Source organism: Heteronotia binoei, chromosome 4 (genome assembly GCF_032191835.1).
Source record: "Heteronotia binoei isolate CCM8104 ecotype False Entrance Well chromosome 4, APGP_CSIRO_Hbin_v1, whole genome shotgun sequence".
In the NCBI taxonomy this organism is placed as follows: Eukaryota; Metazoa; Chordata; class Lepidosauria; order Squamata; family Gekkonidae; genus Heteronotia; species Heteronotia binoei.
Window position 1 is genome coordinate 8339182 of NC_083226.1, and position 22973 is coordinate 8362154.

The following is a 22973-nucleotide window of genomic DNA, read 5'->3' on the forward strand; positions in this document are numbered from 1 at the left end:
TTCAAGAGATTTTAAACTCTGTTGTGTGCAAGAATGAAGGCAATATTTTATGCTTAAATAACTTGAGGCATGCCGTTCCTGGTGTGCAGGGAAGAGGTGCAACTGTTTGCAGGCAACTGTGGTTGTTTTTTAAAAGTTTCGTCTTTCTTTGATGAGGTCATTGATTCACTAGGCAAAAGAAATGCAGCCGATGTAACATACAGCAGGGCCCAAATCACTGCCTTATAAATTTCTCCTATTATTGTTTTGTTTTACGATGCTTAGGCAATCGTCAGGTTTGGTCATTCTGCAGCTGAATATTATTGAATGTGCTGGTACCATTTGCAAAGTAAAACAGAAGGGGGGAAAACCCAACCTTAAGAAGCAACAAAGTTGAATACACAAATTAGGGTTTGTAGAATCTTTCGGGATCAAGTGCCGTGTTCTACTGGAGAAAGTTTTCCTTCCAGACGTTTCGTTCTCAGCTACGGAGAACATCCTCAGTGGCATTGCAGCCGGAGCAGGCGCTCTGACCTTCTTGGCTGCTGTGCATTGAGTGGGGCCAGGGCTGCTGGAGAGCTGCTATTTCTAGGCTGGAGGGGGTGTGATGAAAGGGCAATTGTTTTGTGGATGTGCCTATTGTTTGGGCACATCCACAAACCAATTGCCCTTTCATCACACCCCCTCCAGCCTAGAAATAGCAGCTCTCCAGCAGCCCTGGCCCCACTCAATGCACAGCAGCCAAGAAGGTCAGAGCGCCTGCTTTGGCTGCAACGCCACTGAGGATGTTCTCCGTAGCTGAGAACGAAACGTCTGGAAGGAAAACTTTCTCCAGTAGAACACGGCACTTGATCCCGAAAGATTCTACAAACCCTAATGATGTTACCAGCCGTGAAAACCTGAAATCTTTGAATACACAAAGTTTGAGTGAGAATTTTTTTTTGAGAAATAAACAAAATACATGTATTTATTACAAAGTACCCTGAAACTGAACTTTAAAAAGGTTGGCACAGTCCCCCCTTGGAAGGGGTGAATATTTGAATTAAGAAGTTCTGAATCTGTATAACCTAACACATTTTGATATTTCTAGGTTAAAAGCCCTGAACTGATAAAACAGGACTAATAATCCATTACATCTCAGTTGATAACCTTGAACCACATTAAAACAGGACCAAACATGTTTCAGCCTCCGTTTGCATACAGAAATTAAAGCCATCATGTCTGTACAACAAAGTTCAGTGGAGGGCGAGAGTTAATAAAACAAGATATGAAGACTATTTCACTGAGAAACTGAAATCAATTAAAAACCAATTCAAATCAATCAAAGTAATTAAGAAAGTAGCAGAGACTTTTCTGTTGGGATTACAAATGGAAAAATTTCCAAAAGAAGATAGAACTCTAATTTGGTACTTGCTCTCAGCTGCTAGGACATTATATGCGCAGTTATGGAAACAAGAAAAAATACCAGAAAAATGGGGTTGGATTGTGAAAGTTTTATCATGGAGTGAGATGGATAAACTAACAATAAGAGACTATGATTTGGAAGTGTTTAAAAGGGAATGGAAGAAATTTAGAGGATATATAGAAAAAGAGTGGAATTTGAAAGGACATTGGGCAATTTTTTAACAATGAATTTAAGAAAAGGGAGAAATTGAACCTTGATGGTTTAAGGGTACCTTTATAAGTGAACTTAAGTATATAACATTGGCGGAAGTCTAGTAAAGGAGGGAGGGGGGATTAGAAAAATATCATATGGGTTAGGGATAGTAATGATATAATTAGATATTGTTACCATATGTTATTAATAAATTGTTTTAAAACCAAATCAATCAAAGTAATACTTATCTGTGACAGAGCACAGTTGAAAGGCATCTAGTTGAATTGAGGTGGAAACCGGAAGTACGAATAACTACAGTTTTGTAAATAACTATAGACTAAATGGTTGACTGTGATTTGTTTAATTAACCTGTGTTTTTGCATTGTGACTGAACTTAATTGTACATCTCCAACCAAATAATAACGGTATGAAACTCTGCTTCTTTAGATACATTACGGTGCTTTAAAAATTGATGACCTGTGGTACAATAAGGCATGGTAATAGTATGAATTCTAATAAATTAATACGAAACAGTTCATTATTGGTGCAAATGGTAATGGCTTCATTTTCTTGTGTTTTCCAGTCAATCCTTGTTTAAGGAGTGCAGCACTAGAAGATTGTGCTTTGTGTCAGGAGACTTTGTCATCTTCAGAATTTGCAGCAAAACCTAGGGGCGGGGACTTTGAAGGTACCTGATCGTTTCTGTGAAAACGCACAAGGACTGCATTGTGCATACCAGAAAGGTTGTTGATTTGGCATACAGAAGGTCCCAGGCTCTGTCCCTGCAATCTCCAGTTAAAAGGACTAGTCAGTAGATGATGTGAAAGACCTCTCCCTAAGGACTTTGGAGAGCCACTGCCAGCCTGGGTTAGGGTTGCCAATCCCCAGCTGGAGGCAGGAGATCCCCTAGTCTGGAGGCCCTTTCCTCATTTCAGGGTTATCAGAAAGTGAGGAGGGAGGGGGAGGGGTCGAATGCCTGCTTATTATGCCCTATGGGAGACCGATTCCCATAGGGCATAATAAGAACATAAGAGAAGCCATGTTGGATCAGGCCAATGGCCCATCCAGTCCAACACTCTGTCACATAAGAACATAAGAGAAGCCCTGTAGGATAAGAACATAAGTGAAGCAAAAAATTTTATATATACGCACACACTGTGGCTAATAGCCACTGATGGACCTCTGCTCCGTATTTTTATCTAAACCCCTCTTGAAGGTGGCTATGCTTGTGGCCGCCACCACCTCCTGTGGCAGTGAATTCCACATGTTAATCACCCTTTGGGTGAAGAAGGACTTCCTTTTATCCGTTTTAACCTGTCTGCTCAGCAATTTCATCGAATGCCCACGAGTTCTTGTATTGTGAGAAAGGGAGAAAAGGACTTCTTTCTCTACTTTCTCCATAGCATGCATTATCTTGTAAACCTCTATCATGTCACCCCGCAGTCGACGTTTCTCCAAGCTAAAGAGTCCCAAGTGTTTCAACCTTTCTTCATAGGGAAAGTGTTCCAGCCCTTTAATCATTCTAGTTGCCCTTTTCTGGACTTTCTCCAATGCTATAATATCCTTTTTGAGGTGCGGCGACCAGAACTGCACACAGTACACCAAATGAGACCGCACCATCGAGAATGGATATAATGGAGAATGGATCAGTGGGTATCTGGGGGAGGGGTGTTTTGAAATAGAGGCACCAAATTTTCAGCATAACATGCAGTGCTCCTCAAAACACCCCCCCCCAAAGTTTCATAAAGATTGGGCCAGGGGAGTCCAATTCTACGAGCCCCAGTTTGGCCTGTTCATTGCTTGCGAAGCTATGTTAGCAAACTGAAGACCCACCAAAAATTTCCACGACGTTTGGTGCAGTTCATGGCACTTTGTGCTGTTCCTGAAAAACAGCTGTTTGGTTTAAATGGCTCTGAGTAGCTTCGAACAGCTGAGCTGTGGCCGCAGGAAGCAGGAGTTTAAATGGCTCACAACCCAGTTTGCAAGCAGGGTGGTTTGTGAACCAATCTCCTCCCAAACCAGTCAATCTGTGAAAATGTGATTTGTGCTCATCCCTAGTCTTGGGGCACAGGGAAAGGTCTGGGGTGCAGGGAACTGCCCTTCTGGGAACACACCCCTCCCCTATTCTCTAGCCCCAGCCCACCTATGAAGTAACAGAGGGCCTGCTGAGTACAGTGTTTCAGTGCTAAATGAGTGTTATCCATGTTGGTAGCTTCTTGCGCATAGTGTTCTGTTTGTTTGTTTATTTAGCGGGTTTATATTCCACCCTCCATGTGGGCTCAGGGCGGATCACAGGCATAAAAACAGTTAAAACACAACAATAAAATCAATACTCTACAATTAAGCAACACCCCATAACTCAATAAAAATGTAATACAGGCAGGACCGGGTACATTTTGCAGATTAAACGCAGTTATCGGCCCAAATATTGGTTTCGGGTGGTAAGTCATTGCGGGGGAAGGCAGTAGATGGTTTAGGCCAGGGGTCCTCAAACTTTTTAAATAGGGGGCCAGTTCACTGTCCCTCAGACTGTTGAAGGGCCGGACTGCCGTTACTGTACAAGGCCGCGGGCCGTCAGTTCTCCGTCTTCTGCATCTCTCTCCCTTCCCCACACCACACACCCTGGCCTGGGAACTCACCTCACCTCGGTATCGCCTCACACTCTGTCTCCACCGCCTCAGCCCAGTGCCGGAAGTGTGCGTTGCTAACGCGAGTTTAGGTCGAACGTCACTTCCGGTCTGATTTTGCCATAACCTGGCGGGCCGCATAAACGTCCTCAGTGGGCTGCATCTGGCCCGCGGGCCGTAGTTTGAGGACCCCTGGTTTAGACAATAAGAGAAGAGGACTCCCGCTTGACTCAACCGAAGGCCTGGCGGAACAGCTCCGTTTTACAGGCCCTAGGGAATGGTAACAAGACTGGTAGGGCCCGGATCTCCATGGGGAGCTGATTCCACCAGGTCGGGACCAGGGCCAAAAAAGCCTTGGCCCTGGTTGAGACAAGACGGATGTCCTTTGGGCCGAGGATGGCCAGAAGATTTTGATTGGCGGATTGCAACAGTCTTCGGGGCTTATATGGGGAGAGGCGGTCCCACAGGTATGTTGGTCCCAGACTTCTCACCTTCTGAGACTGCGCAAGGCTTTAAATCTCAATACTAGAACCTTGAAACAGGTCCAGTGCTCAGTTGGTAACCAGTGCAATTTGCACTGCATCGACCGACTGCTTGCCCGTACAGGCAATCCAGTTAACAGCTGTGCTGCCGCATTTTGCACTAGTTGGAGTTTCCGGATCTACCCCAAGGGCAAGCCTGCGTAGAATGAGTTACAGTAGTCCAACCTGGAAGTGACCATTGCACGGATTGCTGTAGCTAAATCCTGGGGGGTCAGATAGGGTGCTAGTTATTTGACCTGCCGAAGATAGTAGAAGGCAGATCGCGCAACTGCTGTGATCTGGGTCTCCATGGAAAGGGAGGCATCCAGTATCACTCCCAGACTTCTCACCTTCTGAGCTGGCACCAAAGAAGCACCATCCAGGGTGGGAAGCTGGATGCCCAATCTTAATCCCCCTGACTCAGGTACAGGACCTCTTCCTTAGTTGGATTAAGCTTCAGCCAGTTTAGTTGGATTAAGTTCAGCCAGCAGCCATCCAGCCACAGCTTCTAGTGCCCTGGTCAGATAGTCCGAGTGTCTGGATGGCCATCCGTCAACCGATAGAGCTGGGGGTCATCTGCAACCCATCCCAAAACCTCGGGCAATCTGGGCAAGGGGACGCATGTAGATGTTAAACATCATTGGCGAGAGAATGGCTCCCTGCGGTACACCACATTCAAGTGGATGCCGCAGGGAAGTCTGACCGGCACCCTTTGTCCATGACCACGGAGAAAGGAGGAGAACCGCTGAAAGGCTCCCCCCTGAACTCCAATGTCGGCAATGTGGTGGGTCATTAGATTGTAGTCGACTGTGTCAAAGGCTGCTGAAAGGTCTAACAGCAATAGCAGCACTGACCCACCTTGATCCAGCTGTCTTCTAAGGTTGTCTGTGAGGGTGACCAAAGCAGTCTCCATCCCATGGCCAGAACGAAAGTCAGTTTAGAAGGGACCGAGGATAGAGGCATCCTCCGGGAAAGCTTGGAACTGCTCTGCCACCGCTTTCTCAGTTACCTTACCCAGGAACGGTAAATTCGAAACTGGGTGGTAATTGGCCAAGACAACCAGGTCTAAAGATGGCTTTTTAAAAAGCAGACGAACCACTGCCTCTTTAAGATTAGCTTATTTATGTGCAATAATCTGATGACTGTTTCCATAAACCATCAGTTTAATGTGAAATCCAGATCTTTTGTTGCTCTGTTCCCCTCCAGATCCTCCTGACTGGGTGCCGGACGAAGCCTGCAGCTGCTGTACCGCGTGCAAGGCACCCTTCACTGTCATTCGCAGAAAGCACCATTGCAGGAGCTGCGGAAAGGTAGGCCTTTTCAGTTTGTTTTATGCACTGCCAGCTTGGGAGGCATGTGCAGAGGGCCAAAATTCCTGTACTCGCAAAAGGTTGCGCTGCAGCCCAAGGACAGTGATCTGGACATGGAAGAAAGCTTTGCGCAGGCGTCTTTCTGTGCAAGCCTTGCTCTGTGCCCCCTGGAGCTGCACATTTGCGATCTAATAGCCACGGAGATGACCTCACTGTGCAGATCAAACATAAGAAGAACCCTGCTGTCCATTGACAGAGAGGCCGAGGTCTTCCCCTAGTGTTGCCTCCTGGCTCTGGGATTCAGAGACTTTAGTTCCTCTGAATGTGGAGGTTCCCCTCAGTCACCATGGCTAGGAGCCATTGATAGACTTATTCTCCGTGAATCGTACCTAATCCTCTTTAAAAGCTGTTCATTCCTGTGGTTATCACTGCATCTACTGGCAGCAAATTCCACATTTCAATCACTCTCTGTGCAACGTAGTATTTCCTTTTGTCTATCCTGAACCTCCTGCCCGTCAGCTTCACTGGGTGCCCTCGAGTTCTGGTTTTGTGGGAGAGGGAGAAAAAGTTCTTTGTCAGTGTTCTCCACCCCGTGTAAAATTTTGTAAACACCAATCATGTCCCCCCCTTAGTCATCTCTTTCCTAAACTGAAAAGTCCCAGACTCTTCAGCCTTTTCTCATAGGGACGGTGCTCTAGCCCTCTAACCATCTTGGTTGCCCGCCCTCTGTGCTTTCTCTGGCTCTGCAATATTCTTTTTGATATACGGTGATCAGAATTGTACACAGTATTCGAAATGAGACCTCACCATGGATCTCTACCGGGGCATTACAATACCAGCTGTTTTATTCTCTTTTTAAAAATATATATATTAAAATTTAATGAAAATACACAAAAGAAAATACAATTAGGAAAAATAAAAAGGGGGGGAAGGAGACTATATTTTAGTTTTCACCTACAACTGGTACATCTTAATTCTCTATTCGCTCTGTCTATCTTTTAGTAATAATTCTCCTGTCATGGTGGCAGATCTGACCATCCTGATTGGTTGGGGCTCGGTGGGACTGGGGTATCAGCCTTTGGCCTGTCAAACTATCAATCAAGAGTACTTGCGTGCCATTGGCTGAGTCCGGTCCTCGCTCCTGCCTGAGTGGCTGTTGTTAGCTAGCAAAGCTGATAAAAAACAACCAACCATAGTTCTGGCAGTTACTGTGAGAACACACTATTGCCCCATCACACATCAGTCACCGTCTCTGGCCTCCCATTGACTGATTCCCTTGCTCCCACCTGAAGGCCCAGGAATGTTGAACACACTGCTGAAAGCAGTCTTACCTCAGAGACAGCCACATCTCCAAGTCTTCTCTGTGTCCGTTCTGTCAGCCAGTCTCAGAAAGGGCTGCAGAGCTACTGTGGCCTCACAAGAGGCCTCCCAGCGCACACAGCCTCCAGGGGCCACAGAAATAACTAGGGAGGCCAGGCCCTGCTGGGAGTGGTTCCTTAGAGCCCATGGCTGCCCCCTGGGAAGTGCTAGCCAGTTCAGTCCCACAACAGAGAGGTCAGTAAAGGGCCACTGTGCACCGAGTGAGGGATGGACACTCTTGCGAACGAAAGGGGAAATTTGCTTCTCTTTGTAAGCCCGGATCTACTTGCATCCACAGACTCTAAGCTTGCTCCTTGGGGGAGGGGGACACTTAAATCCCAGCCCCTGGTCTGTGCCCCCACCCACGGCATTCCTAACTCTGTCTACAGGGTGAGGCTTCAAAAATATTTGTAAAATCTCCCAAGGAACCAGCTATTCCCGGATGACGGCTATTTCCCTGAAGGGGAATAACGTAATAAATAAATTTTCCATGACCGTGTAGATGTTAACTGAGGCAGGAGGCAGTGTGGATGATAGCCCTTGGCTATGTACTTTTTCTCTGTGGAGTTTCTCCATAATGATAATGAGTGCTCTTCACCTCTCCATCCCTGCAAAGTAGTGTTTGCAGAGGATTTCTGGCAGGTGGATCCCCCCCTCCCAACCTCCAACTCCCCCTTCATATTGTTCCCCCAGAAGAAGCCCAGCGTGGCCTGCAGCGACATCATTTTCCTTGGGTAGAATGTAACAGTCGAATAACGAGGCCGCACACTTACTGACTGAAAACGAGGTATTTTACTATTCGGCACCAATAGCAAGGTTCATTTGAGCAGCAAAGCTCCCAAAAATAATGAACCCCCGCTCACTTCTCAAACCATCCTTTAAGCAAACCAGGCCTGCGAGCCGGCCCTCACAGTTATCAGATTCACTTCCCCCCTCCCCTTTCTCCCTGGTAGTTTCCCAGTGTGTCTGCTTATCTATTCAGCAAGGAGTTTCCTTATAGAAACGTGTCTGCCATCAATACACATCTGTGACTCACACCCACTGAAGGCCTGCCTGGTTTCTTATCGCATTGCAGCTTCAACATTACATCAGACGCCCTTTTTGCTTTTTTAAAGACGAGAGCATATTTTCATTTATTATTTTATAGAGTTATTCATTAATTATTCAGGGGTCTCCCCTTCAAGAACTCCCTTCTGTCCGTGGAAGTTCCAGATGGGGGTCCAAGCCAGTGACTATAGACATGAAAGGCCTTTCTGAAGGGGCGGGCGTGTGAGTTGAAATGCCAGAGAGAATGTTAATGTGCAGCTGTTAGCAGAGCTGGGGGAAAAAATATACACGTAGAAAATAAAACACGTTGGACCTCCATTTCTGTTGTGTCTTTTCAGATCTTTTGCTCTCGCTGTTCTTCTCATTCTGCTCCGTTACCTCACTATGGCCAGATGAAGCCTGTTCGGGTTTGCACCCATTGCTACGTGTTCCACGTGACTCCTTTTTACAGAGACAAATGGGACGTCTGATGAAAACTTAAGAGCCACAAACTGTTATTGCACTGTCACTTGCTTAGGGGCTGCCTTCGACCCAGGCCGAGAATGAACTTGAAAGGAAGACCACGTTTGGAAGGGCAAGTGGATGAAAGCAAGTTGACCTTTTGTTTTAGCTCTTTAGTTTATTCGTTTATTTATCGCTGCGTTTTATTAAACTGGTGAAATGGAATGTGAGGCAATCGTGGCTCAAACGATATCCCAGTCCTCCGCGTTTAATGCAGTGCTTACGTGTGCATATCCAAAGCGTGTAAACAGCATTGACAGAGGGATTTCAGAACTGGGCAATGTGGGTGGCTTTTCTGTTGTCCCAGTCCTCGCCATTTGTACTGCTTTTGCGGCCTGCAGAATGCATGTGATCCATGGCCCATCCTAGTTTTGCCAATCCTGATGTAGCAAGTTTCATTCCTGAATTACATCTGCATTCACATATCAGAGCAGCCCATTAAGTGCCAGGCTTTGCAGCCCATTAAACAGTAGCCTTTGCAGCTCACGGTGCCCCCACAGAGCCACCACCTGTGCCCCAACAAGCCATCATTCATTCACCTGCCTTTCTTTGATGAGAGCTGCACACCTTTCCACACCCTGCTGCTCTAGTCCTGTAGCTCATAATGCTTCTAGCACCACTACCTTTCCTGCAAAAGCGCAGTGCTCCCCCCCCCTTCCAAACTGGTTCTACTTGGGTGGGGGGTGTCTCACCCAAAGCCAGTTCTATTTTGACAGTGACCAGTTTTGATCTCCCTCTCAACTAGGCAGAGAACAAGAAGAACTGATGTGCATTGAATCCCTGAAATTCACAGACAAAATACAGAGAAGGGATAGGAGGAAAGGGACATTTCTCTTCATTCAAACACTAGGTGTTTTCCTTTCAGACATCAGAAACTGCTCCTGCCCAGTGGCGTCCTGCCAGAGAAACACTTGGTCTTTTTACATGTTTAAATCCTCCCCCCCCCCCCCCAGGAAGGGCTGTTTGTGATTTGTGCACAAATTCAGGACAATCTCTTGTAGAATCTAGGCGAGGGGGAAACTTATATTGGTTAGTTAATGTACACAAGGCATGAAAGATTTTAGCACTTACTCTTTTGTATTTCCATCATTTCAATTTATTTTGTCATCTGAGCCATGTTCCAGAATCTGCATAACCCATTTTTTACCCTGATAAAGGTTTTAAACGGAGTAAGACGCTACAAGCACCTTAGGGAGCTCTGTATCAAAGCTTAGTGCTTCTTTCTTTACTTCCCTCCCCCTGAAAAAAAAATAGCGTGGAGCGTTTCCCATCAGATGTGGAAATGTTTTTTTTTCTCTTCATTACATGGAACCCTTCTTCAAACAAAGATGACCAAAGCAAAATAAATAAACTTTAACAGCGCTGTTTCTGCACAAGTAGCTTGCGACATGGTGGCTTCCTTAACTTCATTTGCAGCACGCAAGAGAATATAATTCGAAACAGATAGTACGTGAGTAGCTGTACTTTGAAAAAAAGAACCCAAGAATATATAGTTAACACATTATTAGAAGCCAGAATGGTTAGGGGTATGGGGTGGATGGCAAAGAATAAGTAATACCTTTGTTAATGAGGCTAATTCTGCCATTCTAAAGACTCTGTCCCGGGAGTAAGCCCCATTGAATGAGATGGGACTTGTTTTCAGTAGATCTGCTAAGAACTGAAGTTCCTAGGCTCAGTCCCCAGCAGCAGCTCCATTTAAAAGATTAAGTATTGGATGTTGTAAGAATCACAGAGTTGGAAGGGACCTCCAGGGTCGTCTAGTCCAACCCCCTGCACAATGCAGGAAACTCACCAACCCCTCCCCCTAAATTCACAGGATCCTCATTGCCGTCAGATGGCCATCTAGCCTCTGTTGAAAAACCTCTAAGGAAGGAGAGCCCACCACCTCCCGAGGAAGCCTGTTCCACTGAGGAACTGCTCTAAACTCACAACCCCCTCCCCCTAAATTCACAGGATCCTCATTGCTGTCAGATGGCCATCTAGCCTCTGTTTAAAAACCTCCAAGGAAGGAGGGCCCAATTTCACAGAGTCATAGAGTTGGAAGGGACCTCCAAGGTCATCTAGTCCAACCCCCTGCACAATGCAGGAAACTCACCAACCCCTCCCCCTAAATTCACAGGATCCTCATTGCCGTCAGATGGCCATCTAGCCTCTGTTGAAAAACCTCCAAGGAAGGAGAGACCTCTGCCTGAGACCCTAGAGTACTGCTGCCAGTCAGAGCGGGCAATCCTTACCTTGAGAACAGCAGAAAAGAACCAAGAGTCCAATGGCACCTGAAAGAGTAACAAAATTTGTAGCAGGGTAGGAGCTTTCAGGAGTCACCGCTCACTTCTTCTTGATCTGCCTTCAGAGATCAAGGGTCAGTAGCAGGCAGCTTCCGGTATCCACGCGTGCATGTGTTCAAGGGAGACACTTCAGTCAGTGCTGAGGCACAAGCGTTCTTATCAGAGCTATAACAATGTGCTGCTGACTGCAGTACCAAAAGGCGGGGGGGACTGTCTAAGGAGAATCCTTACTTGGGAACAGTCATGCCTGTATACTTCACAGATTTACTCTTTGCTATGTGGTTTATATCCTGTACGCATCGACCATATAATGGTATAAAAACGTTTACTTAATTTTTAAAGAATAAGGAAAATCACGCCGAGTTCCTGTTGCCCCCTATGGACAAACTATGCTTTAGTGTGACGTCCCTCTTTAATTTGTCGTGACGTCTGTTCCTAAGACGCTCCAAAGCAGAATAACTCCGTTCACATTTTAGCTGAGAACAGACTGGCAATGCTAATCGGGAGGAAATTACAAAGCAAAAGATACTTTATTAAAGCTTAAATCTCAGGCTTTACATTGTAATGTTTGTTAAAGATTTATTCTTATATAAAAAAGATATTTATTATTTCTTTCTAGGATTAAAAACAAAGTGTAATGAACTCCCAACTGTGAAATGAATATATACCAAGAGTTGTTTTGGAGAAAAAAACATAATCTAATGAATATTATTTATGAAAGCTGGTTTACTTTTGTAAATGGTGCAATACAGAATTATTATTTACAAATGATAGCTTAAGAATGTCAGATGTTTTATTTTTTACGTAATAACTCCTGAGTCTCTTAATGAAAAGCACAATCAATTATAATACATATTTGCCTGGAGAAAGACTTTGGTCTTCTAAAAAAAGAAATAAAATGCCAGAACTTCCAGCCTCTACCTGCTCTCCTGTTGTTTCCTGTAACAGATGACGGTTGACATCTTTATCAGCTTGAAATTGGGTCACCCACCCGATACCACGTCTCAGGAATAACTGTGTTTATCAGTTAATTCAGTGGGCTTAAGCAGGCCTGGGAGGGGAAGGATGAGACAGGTGTGTCCCCCATTTTGTCAAACTCCTACCAAGTATCAACCCAAGAGATCGCCACCTTTCAGTTCTCCTGGCTGATTCCCAGTGTGGCGTCAGGAGTCTGGATACGACCACAGGAACAAGAAGCTGGGTCAAGATCAGGCCGAGAGTCAAAAACACAAGCAAGCAGTCCAAACCGGAGAGCCGGTTTGGTGTAGTGGTTAAGTGTGCAGACTCTTATCTGGGAGAACCGGGTTTGATTCCCCACTCCTCCACTTGCACCTGCTGGAATGGCCTTGGGTCAGCCATAGCTCTGGCAGAGGTTGTCCTTGAAAGGGCAGCTGCTGTGAGAGCCCTCTCAGCCCCACCCTCCTCATAGGGTGTCTGTTGTGGGGGAGGAAGGTAAAGGAGATTGTAGGCCACTCGGAGACTCTGTCCTTGAAGGGGCAGCTGCTAGGAGAGCCCTCTCAGTCCCACTCACCTCACAGGGTGTCTGTTGGGGAGGAAGGGAAAGGAGATTGTAGGCCGCTCTGAGACTCTGTCCTTGAAAGGGCAGCTGCTGTGAGAGCCCTCTCAGCCCCACCCACCTCACAGGGTGTCTGTTGTGGGGGAGGAAGGGAAAGGAGATTGTGAGCCGCTCTGAGACTCTGTCCTTGAAAGGGCAGCTGCTGTGAGAGCCCTCTCAGCCCCACCCACCTCACAGGGTGTCTGTTGTGGGGGAGGAAGGTAAAGGAGATTGTAGGCCGCTCTGAGCCTCTGTCCTTGAAAGGGCAGCTGCTGTGAGAGCCCTCTCCAGCCCCACCCACCTCACAGGGTGTCTGTTGTGGGGGAGGAAGGGAAAGGAGATTGTAGGCCGCTCTGAGCCTCTGTCCTTGAAAGGGCAGCTGCTGTGAGAGCCCTCTCAGCCCCACCCACCTCACAGGGTGCCTGTTGTGGGGGAGGAAGGGAAAGGAGATTGTGGGCCGTTCTGAGACTCTGTCCTTGAAAGGGCAGCTGCTGTGAGAGCCCTTGCAGCCCCACTCACCTCACAGGGTGTCTGTTGTGGGGGAGGAAGGGAAAGGAGATTGTGAGCCGCTCTGAGACTCTGTCCTTGAAAGGGCAGCTGCTGTGAGAGCCCTCTCAGCCCCACCCACCTCACAGGTGTCTGTTGTGGGGGGGGGAGGTAAAGGAGATTGTGAGCCGCTGTGAGACTCTTCGGAGTGGAGGGCGGGATATAAATCCAATATCTTCATCTACCCCACAGGGTGTCTGTTGTGGGGGAGGAAGGGAAAGGAGATTGTGAGCCGCTCTGAGACTCTTCGGAGAGGAGGGCGGGATATAAATCCAATATCTTCTTCTTCTAAACTTTGCCAGTCTTCAAGGTGCCACTGGACTCAAACTTTGTTCCACCGCTTCACACCAACACAGCTACCCACCTTAGAAAATCTCTTGTTAATTAAGTCGCAGCCAGACCGGCTATAGCTGAAGCCTGGCTCTCAGGACTGGATGATGGAGCTGCTGAAACCCGCAAGTCTGTTGCTGATCTCCAGCACCTGAAGGTTATCATTGGCATATTCTGACCCCCAGGCTCCAAGCCCTGCCAGGGCATTTTGCTCCAGCAGAAGCAAAGGGGCGGGGCAAGAGGAACATCACAATGTCACTGCTAGCCACGCCTCGTTATTGCAGTGCTCCAAAAATCCTCCAGATCTTTATGGTTTTTACCATCGACATCGGCGAATTCCTAGACCATTGCAACTTTTCTTCAAAATCAGTGGGAAGTGATGTTTCAACATTGCTTCCCCCCGATGACCTAAAAGAAGCGTTGCCAGCACAACACTGGCAACTGGCAGGAAGAAGAAGACGGCAGATTTATACCCCGCCCTTCTCTCTGAATCAGAGACTCAGAGCAGCTTACAATTTCCTATATCTTCTCCCCCCATAACAGACACCCTGTGAGGTGGGTGGGGCTGAGAGGGCTCTCCCAGCAGCTGCCCTTTCAAGGACAACTCTTGCGAAAGCCATGGCTAACTCAAGACCATTCCAGCAGCTGTAAGTAGAGTGGGGAATCAAACCCAGTTCTCCCAGATAAGAGTGTGCGCACTTAAGCACTACACCAAACTGAGAGAGTGGAAAGTGAGGGGCATATAAGAACATAAGAGAAGCCATGTTGGATCAGGCCAATGGCCCATCTAGTCCAACACTCTGTGTCACACAGTGGCCAAAAATTTTATATATATATATTTATACACACATATATATACACACACACTGTGGCTAATAGCCACTGATGGACCTCTGCTTCATATTTTTATCTAAACCCCTCTTGAAGGTGGCCATGCTTGTGGCCGCCACCACCTCCTGCGGCAGTGAATTCCACATGTTAATTGTGGTCACTGCAACAGCGTGACATCACTTCCAGCACAAACCCAGAAATTATTTCACTGTGTCTGGGAGATGCTCTAGGATTCCACTGAAACTCTATGCATGGTATACTATGGCTTTACCATGAAGATAAGATCCCAGAGTCTGGGGAGGGGGGGGAGCTTCCCAGGGTATTATGCAGACTTATTACCAGGTAGCTTCTCTTTAGAGGACAGGTCCCCTTTTCTTTGGTGTCAGTCCTAATTTGGGCTCTTAAAAAAAAAAAACTGGTGAAAATGTCCCCTTTTTGGGTTGGAAGCTTAGGAAAGTTAGTAGCAATGATCACAGCTTCAATTTAAAATGAGATTTCTCATAGTGAGGATCACTTGTTTGAAGGAATCAGTCCAGAAATATGACCTCTTTTCTGCTTTTTGAAATATGGTAACCCTATACAATGCTATAGTGCCTGTCCTCCAAAGCAGCCATTTTCTTCAAGGGACTTAGAGCTGCCACTCCCCAGGTAGGAACAAGGGATCCCCCCCCCCTGGTTTAGAGACCCTCCTCCCTGGTTTAGGATCATCAGAAGGCGGGGGTGGGGGGATGTCTGCTGGGCACTCCATTATTCCCTATGACAATTGATTCCCATCGGGTATAATGGAGAATTGATCGGTGAGGATCTGGGGCGGGGCTGTTTTTTGAGATAGAGGCACCAAATTTTCAGCATTGCATCTGGTGCCTCTCCTCAAAAAAACCCCCCATGTTTCAAAAGGCTTGGACCAGGGGGTCCAATTCTATGATCCCCAAAAGAAGGTGCCCCTATCCTTCATTATTCCAAATGAAGGCATTTAAAAATAGCACTGTCCCTTTAAATGTGATTGCCAGAACTCATTTTGGAGTTCAGTTGTGCTTGTCACACCCTTGCTCCTGGCTCCACCCCCAAAGTCCTGGCTCCACCCCCAAAGCTCCCCAGATATTTCTTGAGTCGGACTTGGCAACCCTAAAAGGACCTGACCTCTGCAGTCCGGAAATTAGGGAGCTCTCCAGGCCCCGCCAGGAGTTTGGCAACCGCAGCCTCTCACTCTGCTCCGTCCGCGCAGTCGCACTGCTGCGATGACGTCATCTGTTTTCTTGGAGGGGACCGCTCCCGCCCCGCCCATCGCCGCTTCAGGCCCCCCGAAGACACACCCCTAGCGAAACATTGGCTAGAAGCATCCGCACACCCTCATTTGCATAGCCTCGCCGCGCCCAATCACGGGCCTCCCTTTGCTTTGCATGGGTCCCGTCGGCCAATGGGCGAGCTGCGGGGTTGGTCTCTCACGTGCTGTTGCTAAGCTTCGGCTTCGCCAGGGTTGCTATCGCAGGCCGGGCCTCTCCCCGCGCCAGGCTCGGCGGGGCCTGTCAACATGGGCCTCTTGCGGAAGGACGCCCCCGATTGGCTCCGAGGCCTCCGCGGAACGACGCTGACTGGCCCCGCCGGCTGCCCGTCCGGAGAGTAACGTGCCAAGTGCGGGGCTGGCAGGCAGGCAGGCGACGGGGCTGCTGAGGACGACATGGAGTGGAATTCCCTGCTGATGCTCCTGGAGGCCGCCGAGTACCTCGAGAGGCGGGAGCGAGGTGCGTGAAGGCCCCTGCCGCGGAGGCCCGACCTGTGCTGCAGGCCGAGGCCCGGTGGGGGTAAGGTTGCCAATCCCCAGGTGGGGGCGGGGGATCTCCCGGTTTGGAGCCCTCCCCCGCCTCAGGGTCATTAGAAAGCGGTGGGGGGGGGGAAGATGGCTGCTGAGCGCTCCATTATTCTCGCCTATAGGGTATAATGGGGAATTGATCTGAACATATGAAGCTGCCTTATACTAAATCAGACACTTGGTCCATCAAAGTCAGTCTTGTCTACTCAGACTGGCAGCGGCTCTCCGGGGTCTCAAGCTGAGGTTTTTCACACCTATTTGCCTGGACCCTTTTTTGGAGATGCCGGGGATTGAACTTGGGACCTTCTGCTTCCCAAGCAGATGCTCTACCACTGAGCCACCGTCCCTCCCTCCTCCACCGTCCCTGCAGGTATCTGGGGCTCTGGGGGGGCTGATTTTTTAGGTAGAGGCACCAAATTTGCAACATAGCATCCGTTGCCTCTCCTCAAACCGCCGTGCCAGTTTCAAAAGGATCGGACCAGGGGGTCCAATTCTGGGATCCCCCAAAGAAGGTGCCCCTATCCTTCATGATCCCCAGGGGAGAGAAGGCATTTCAAAGGTGCGCGGTCCCTTTAACAGCGCTTTGCAGCGCGAGGAGGCTCATGCCAACCTGGCTCCACCCCCAAAGTCTCCAGGAATTTCTTGCATTGGACTTGGCAACCCCAGGTGGGCGCCCTCCCGCTTCTCCCTCGCGGGGGATGGGAACCGCCGCCGCCTCCTCCTTAACGGCCGGCCCTTTTCTTGTCCCGCAGAAGCCGAGCACGGCTACGCCTCGGTGCTGCCCTTCGAGAGCGACTGCGGCAGGAGGAGGAGGCCCGCCCGGAAGCCCCAGAGCAGCCGGTGAGTCCTGCCCGGGCCGCCCGTCGCCATGTTGTGGCCCCTCTCGGGGCTGGGCTGCCACGCGTACAGCGCCGCGCCTGCTACTGCTGCTGCTGGGGCTCTGCCCCGGGCCGTGTTTGCTGCTCTGACTGCGATAAAGCTTTGCTCTGGGGGGGCGGTGTGTGTGTGAAATGAGGGGAAGGCCATGCATGGGAGGGGGCGGCTCTCCTTCCTATAAGCCCCGTTAGAGAGACCTTAGCACAATTCAGAGTAAGACCTGCTTAGAATTGCTCTCTGAATATTGCCTCGGACGAAGTTGGGGGGGGGGATCCGGTGGCACCTTTAAGAACAACCACGTTTAATTCCGGATATAAGCTTTTGTGTGCATGCACGTTTTGTATATGCATGCACACGAAAGATTAGACTTGGTTCTCCTTCCTTGGAGGTTTGGAAACAGAGGCTAGATGGCCATCCGACAGCAATGAGGATCCTGTGAATTTAGGGGGAGGGGTTTGTGAGTTTCCTGCGTTGAGCAGGGGGTTGGACTAGATGACCCTGGAGGTCCCTTCCAACTCTAGGATTCTGTGAAATTGGGCCCTCCTTCCTTGGAGGTTTTTCAACAGAGGCTGAGTGGCCAACTGACAGCAATGAAGATCCTGTGGATTTAGGGGGGAGGTATTTGTGGGTTTCCTGCATTGCGCAGGGGGTTGGACTAGATGACCCTGGAGGTTCCTTTCCAACTCTACGATTCTGTGAAATTGGGCCCTCCTTCCTTGGAGGTTTCTCAACAGAGGCTGAATGGCCATCTGACAGCAATGAAGATCCTGTGGATTTAGGGGGGAGGTATTTGTGGGTTTCCTGCATTGCACAGGGGGTTGGACTAGATGACCCTGGAGGTTCCTTTCCAACTCTACGATTCTGTGGTTGGTCTTAAAGGTGCTTATCGACTCAGACTTTGTGCAAGTATCAGAAGAAATGTGTGTGCGCGCCCAGAATTAAACTTTGTTGGTCTTAGAAGTGTCACTGGACTCAAACTTTATTCCATTGGGTAGACCTTAAACAGAATGCAAAGTAGACATGCTTGGCATTGCTATCTAAATATTGATATATTCAGATGGGTATCAGTATTTGTGCCTTATAAGTATTTGTGTGCATGCACAGTGTGGCACCTTTGAGACCACCAAAGTTTAATTCTGGGTATAAGCCTCTGTATACATGCGCACTTCTTCAGATAAATGCTGTATATAGTGCAGATAGATGTCTTTAAAAAGTATTTTCCTTTGGAAGAGTCATTGGACTAACTGGCATGTAATGTCTTCTGACTCGCTCAGCATGCTTTTTAAGCATCTTTTTTTAATGCTTGCTCATTTCCAGTCCTTTTAGTCAGGAGGAGGGCTTTAGCAATGTGCATGTTTACAATAGATCTGTTGTTTCATTTTTAATATATATTATTTGTAGCCTGCCTGTCTTACAGGGACTCGTAGTTTGCACACAGCGAGCCAGTACAGTCAACAAAATGGGACATTCAGTAACTAATGCATTAGGATTTAGAAGTCTGGAACCCCCAGAAAGAAGTGAAGCGTGGCATAAGTATTCATGTGACACGTTAAGCAATAAAGAAATTGCATAAATAAGATCCTACTTATAGTCATTTATACACCACAGTATGCGATAGTCCATAATTATGTCTTAATTTGTCAGTTTGAGAGGGTAGACCTGTTAGTCTACAGAGGAAGAGCTAGACTTGAGTCCACCTAGACTTGAGTCCACTCACAGAAACGCAGCAAGATTTTCAGGTGTATCTGATACCAAGGGAGCTTTGACTCTCTAAAGCTCATACCCTGAAGATCGTGCTGGTCTCTAAGGTGCTATTGGGCTTGAGCATATTCCTTAATTTGTCAGTTAATCTCAAAAACCCTTACTCTGTTTAGACGTCCTTCTCTTTTAGTACGGTTGGTCAGCCCAATAGATTCTTCAGTGCTCAGTGAAGTTGGATGCAGAGAACTCGCCTTCCTGATGCTCTTCCAAGTTCCAACACCATTCTAATCTTCCCACTGTTTTGTTGGACTGTCTCCTAGCTGGTTATAAGAACACAAGAAGATGGCAGGTCAAGTTCTTCTCACGATGCTGCCTTTTATCACGGATATTCAGAGGTTTACAACTTCTGAATGTGAAGGTTCTCTGTAGTCTTTGTGGCTAATAGCCACTGATAGACCTCCATTAGACCGCCATGCCTAATTTCTTTTTAAAGCCATCCGTGCTTATGAAGAAGACATCTTCAATAATCTGATTGAAAAATGCAGTCAACTCTGCAATGAAGGGGGGAAAGGGAATGCCAGCCTTCCCCTCAGGTGATCAGTCTCATTGTCTGCCCCACCATTCTCCACTTCACAGCTTGTGACACCCTGCAAATTAAGTTGAACTGAGAGAGAGCGACTGTCCAGCGTTGCCCTTTTAATTCCCTTTGGTTTTGAACCCAGGTCTCCCTAGTCCTAGAATAGCACTTCCATCACTAACATTACATTGGCTCTGTGTTCATAGGGGAGGGAGTCATGGTGATGGGCAGCAGCAGTGCAAGGTTTGATTTTGGGTTGCTGTTTCACTCGCGGAGGACCAAGTGGAATTCCCACCCACTCTCCTACTGATTTCAGTCCACTCGATAGGCAAGTAATGGTCATAGGCCTCTCATTGATAGAACTTGGCAGCTTTAAGTAATAATAACAATAAGTTTTATTTGTATCCCGCCCTCCCCGCCGGAGCAGGCTCAGGGCGGCTAACAGGACATGGTATACCATGATCAATTACACAATTCATAAAAGATACAGTTAAAATACAGTTTAAAAGTTACATAAAAATTACAAAACCATAATAAATTAAAGGTGCTATTTTCAGTGGGATGTCTATCCAGATGGCTAGTTGTCACATTCAGAGTTCCCTATAAGCTTGTTGGAAGAGGGTAGTTTTGTAGGCCCTGCGGAATTGGTTAACATCCTGCAGGGCTCGCACTTCCTCTGGTAGTTGATTCCACCAGTGGGGAGCCATTACTGAGAAGGCCTGCTCCCTTGTTACTTTCAGTGTGGCCTCCTTTGGTCCAGGAATTTTTAGAAGACTTTGGGAGCTGGATCTCAGTGCTCTCTGGGGAACATATGGAGAGAGGCGGTCCCTAAGGTAGGCAGGTCCTCGGCCATATAGGGCTTTAAAGGTAATAACCAGCACCTTGTAGCGGACTCGGAATACAATTGGCAGCCAGTGCAGTTCCCTCAGCCTAGGCCGCACGTGTTCCCACCGGGGCAGTCCCACTAGCAGCCTGGCCGCCGCGTTCTGCACTAGCTGCAGTTTCTGAGTTCGGCACAAGTAGCACTTAGGTGAGAAGATGCAATAGGTGTTGAACATGCATGACAAGTTTTAGAGTTTAATCTCCCCCCCACCCCCCGGCAGGAAGCAGAGTGTTGAACCCTTAGGAGTAGTTGTAATAATAATAGTAATAATTCTTTAACTTTGACAGCACCCTGTACTTGCCGAATTAAATCCATGCTGCTGTCATTTATAAGAAGGCGTTATCAAATACTAGATTAACTTCTTGGTGTTAACGTGGCTGCTTCTCTGACTGTAACACCTTAAGCAATTTGATTCTCAAATGTCTGCCTTCGTTTATTTACTGGCTAATAGCCACTGATGGACCTCTGCTCCATATTTTTATCTAAACCCCTCTTGAAGGGTGGCTATGCTTGTGGCCGCCACCACCTCCTGTGGCAGTGAATTCCACATGTTAATCACCCTTTGGGTGAAGAAGTACGTCCTTTTATCCGTTCTAACCTGTCTGCTCAGCAATTTCATCGAATGCCCACGAGTTCTTGTATTGTGAGAAAGGGAGAAAAGTACTTCTTTCTCTACTTTCTCCATCCCATGCATTATCTTGTAAACCTCTATCATGTCACCCCGCAGTCGACGTTTCTCCAAGCTAAAGAGTCCCAAGCGTTTCAACCTTTCTTCATAGGGAAAGTGCTCCAGCCCTTTAATCATTCTAGTTGCCCTTTTCTGGACTTTCTCCAATGCTATAATATCCTTTTTGAGGTGCGGCGACCAGAACTGCACACAGTACTCCAAATGAGACCGCACCATCGATTTATACAGGGGCATTATGATACTGGCTGATTTGTTTTCAATTCCCTTCCTGCATGTTTTCCTGTTTTCAATTCCCTTCCACCGTGGGCCCCAAAGTAGTTTATACAGGGTATGTTGGAATTTTTGAATGCTCAGATCAAAAAGATTCAAGATTAATCCCAGGGCTTCATTAAACGTGGGGAAATAAGCAAATACTACACTAGCATGCATGTCAAAATTAATGCCTCAGAAATGTTCTCTTTTCTTTTGGTTTATCTTCAGGCTTTTTTCAGCAGGTAATACTTCTTTAACATATTCCATTTTTGTTTTTAAAGGTCTTCGCATAATGAACTAGAGAAGCATAGGTAAGTAGCAGTAATGCAGTAGAACTATTATACTTAGCAGCCTCCACAAACTTCAATGATTGCATGGGAATTTTTATTATTGCCAACCTTTGTTACTAATATTCAAGGTGGATTACAAATCATGATCAAAACAATTCAATGAACAGCAAAGATTTTTGATAAGCAGGGCAATGAACAACTGGAAAACAATGTGAGCAAACAAAAAAAAGGTGTCTAAGACAACATAACTGTGTAAAGTTTGACATATACAGAAGAGAAGGTTACAAAATTATAAAATACTGAATTGTAGTTAAACGGGGCTGGTTTACTCAGTAGACATTGCAGTCTTATTATTATAGATATAAAACTGGTTTCATGTTGGCAAATCCCAGCATCCTGATTTGTTGGGACTGCACTTTATCAACCTTTGGCCTCTCAAACTATCAAGAGTACTTGCATGCCATTGGTTGAGTCCTCTCCTCTCTCCCACCCGAGTGGCTGTTGCTACCCAGCAAAGCTGATTCTGTCAGTAAAATGCAACCAACCTTAGATTTGGCAGTTATTTGCTCTCTGTACTCTCCCCCATTGGCTGCACCACATGTCGCAAAGAGAAGAGAAAGAAAAACTTCCTTCGATTGGCTGAGGGAGGAAGGAGGAGGGAGACAGCAGAGAAAGTTAGAGACAGACTATTGGTCTGAAATGTATCAATAAAGGCCTCTGAGGCAGAACTCACTGGGACCAGTCCTGACTATGGCTGTCAGTTCCAGGTTGCTGGGAAATTCCTGGAGATTTTGTGGTGGGGTTTGAGGAAGGCATAGGGCTTCAGAGTGGGGTCTGCCAGACCCAGGTTCTTGATGTGGAAGCTGACTGGATGATTTTGGACCAGTCACAGACTTCCAGCCCGCTCACGGGGCAATAAGAAGGGAATGATGCAAGCCGCTTTGGTTTCCCCACACATACACACTGTGGAGAAAGACAGCCTATGCAGAGGCTGCAGGGAGGGGGAAGGAGATGGAAAACTGAATTCAGAGGGGCAGATAAAGGGAAGGAGATAGGATCGCCAGGTTAGGAAATTTCTGGATATTTAAGGGGTGGGGCTGGAGAGGGTGGGATTTGAGGAGGGATGGGACCTCAGACAGGTACAATGCCATTCTCCTCTGAGGAACCACTGTTACCAATCTCCAGGTGAGGGCTGGAGGTCACTCAGAATTACGGGTGGCTGAGATTAGCTCCCCTGGAGGTAGGGGGGGGGAGTGAATGCCTTCAGTTGGGTGGGTGGGAAGACAGCGGGGGGGGGGCGCTCACCTGGAGCCTCCTTCTAGAGCCTGTTGTATTTTTCTTCACAACAGACCTTGCTCCTAGTATACTATAATGCTCTCCCAGAAGCAACCACCTCCGCTGATCCATT

At 47.5% G+C, this 22973-nt stretch overlaps 2 protein-coding genes across 2 annotated transcripts in view; both read left to right on the forward strand.

Moving 5' to 3' along the window:
• Nucleotides 1-9108, forward strand: part of ZFYVE28 (zinc finger FYVE-type containing 28) — a 53945-nt gene extending 44837 nt beyond the window's left edge. The window contains exons 11-13 of the mRNA XM_060236749.1: nucleotides 2160-2264; nucleotides 5931-6034; nucleotides 8779-9108. Coding sequence (XP_060092732.1) covers nucleotides 2160-2264; nucleotides 5931-6034; nucleotides 8779-8910 — 341 coding nt within the window. The 3' untranslated portion in view covers nucleotides 8911-9108. The remainder of the gene's footprint in view (nucleotides 1-2159; nucleotides 2265-5930; nucleotides 6035-8778) is intronic.
• A 6871-nt stretch (nucleotides 9109-15979) lies between these two features.
• MXD4 (MAX dimerization protein 4) overlaps nucleotides 15980-22973 on the forward strand; it is a 42093-nt gene continuing 35099 nt past the window's right edge. Inside the window, exons 1-3 of the mRNA XM_060236750.1 lie at nucleotides 15980-16230; nucleotides 17051-17138; nucleotides 21557-21586. Of these exons, the coding sequence (XP_060092733.1) occupies nucleotides 16167-16230; nucleotides 17051-17138; nucleotides 21557-21586 (182 nt within the window). The 5' untranslated portion in view covers nucleotides 15980-16166. The remainder of the gene's footprint in view (nucleotides 16231-17050; nucleotides 17139-21556; nucleotides 21587-22973) is intronic.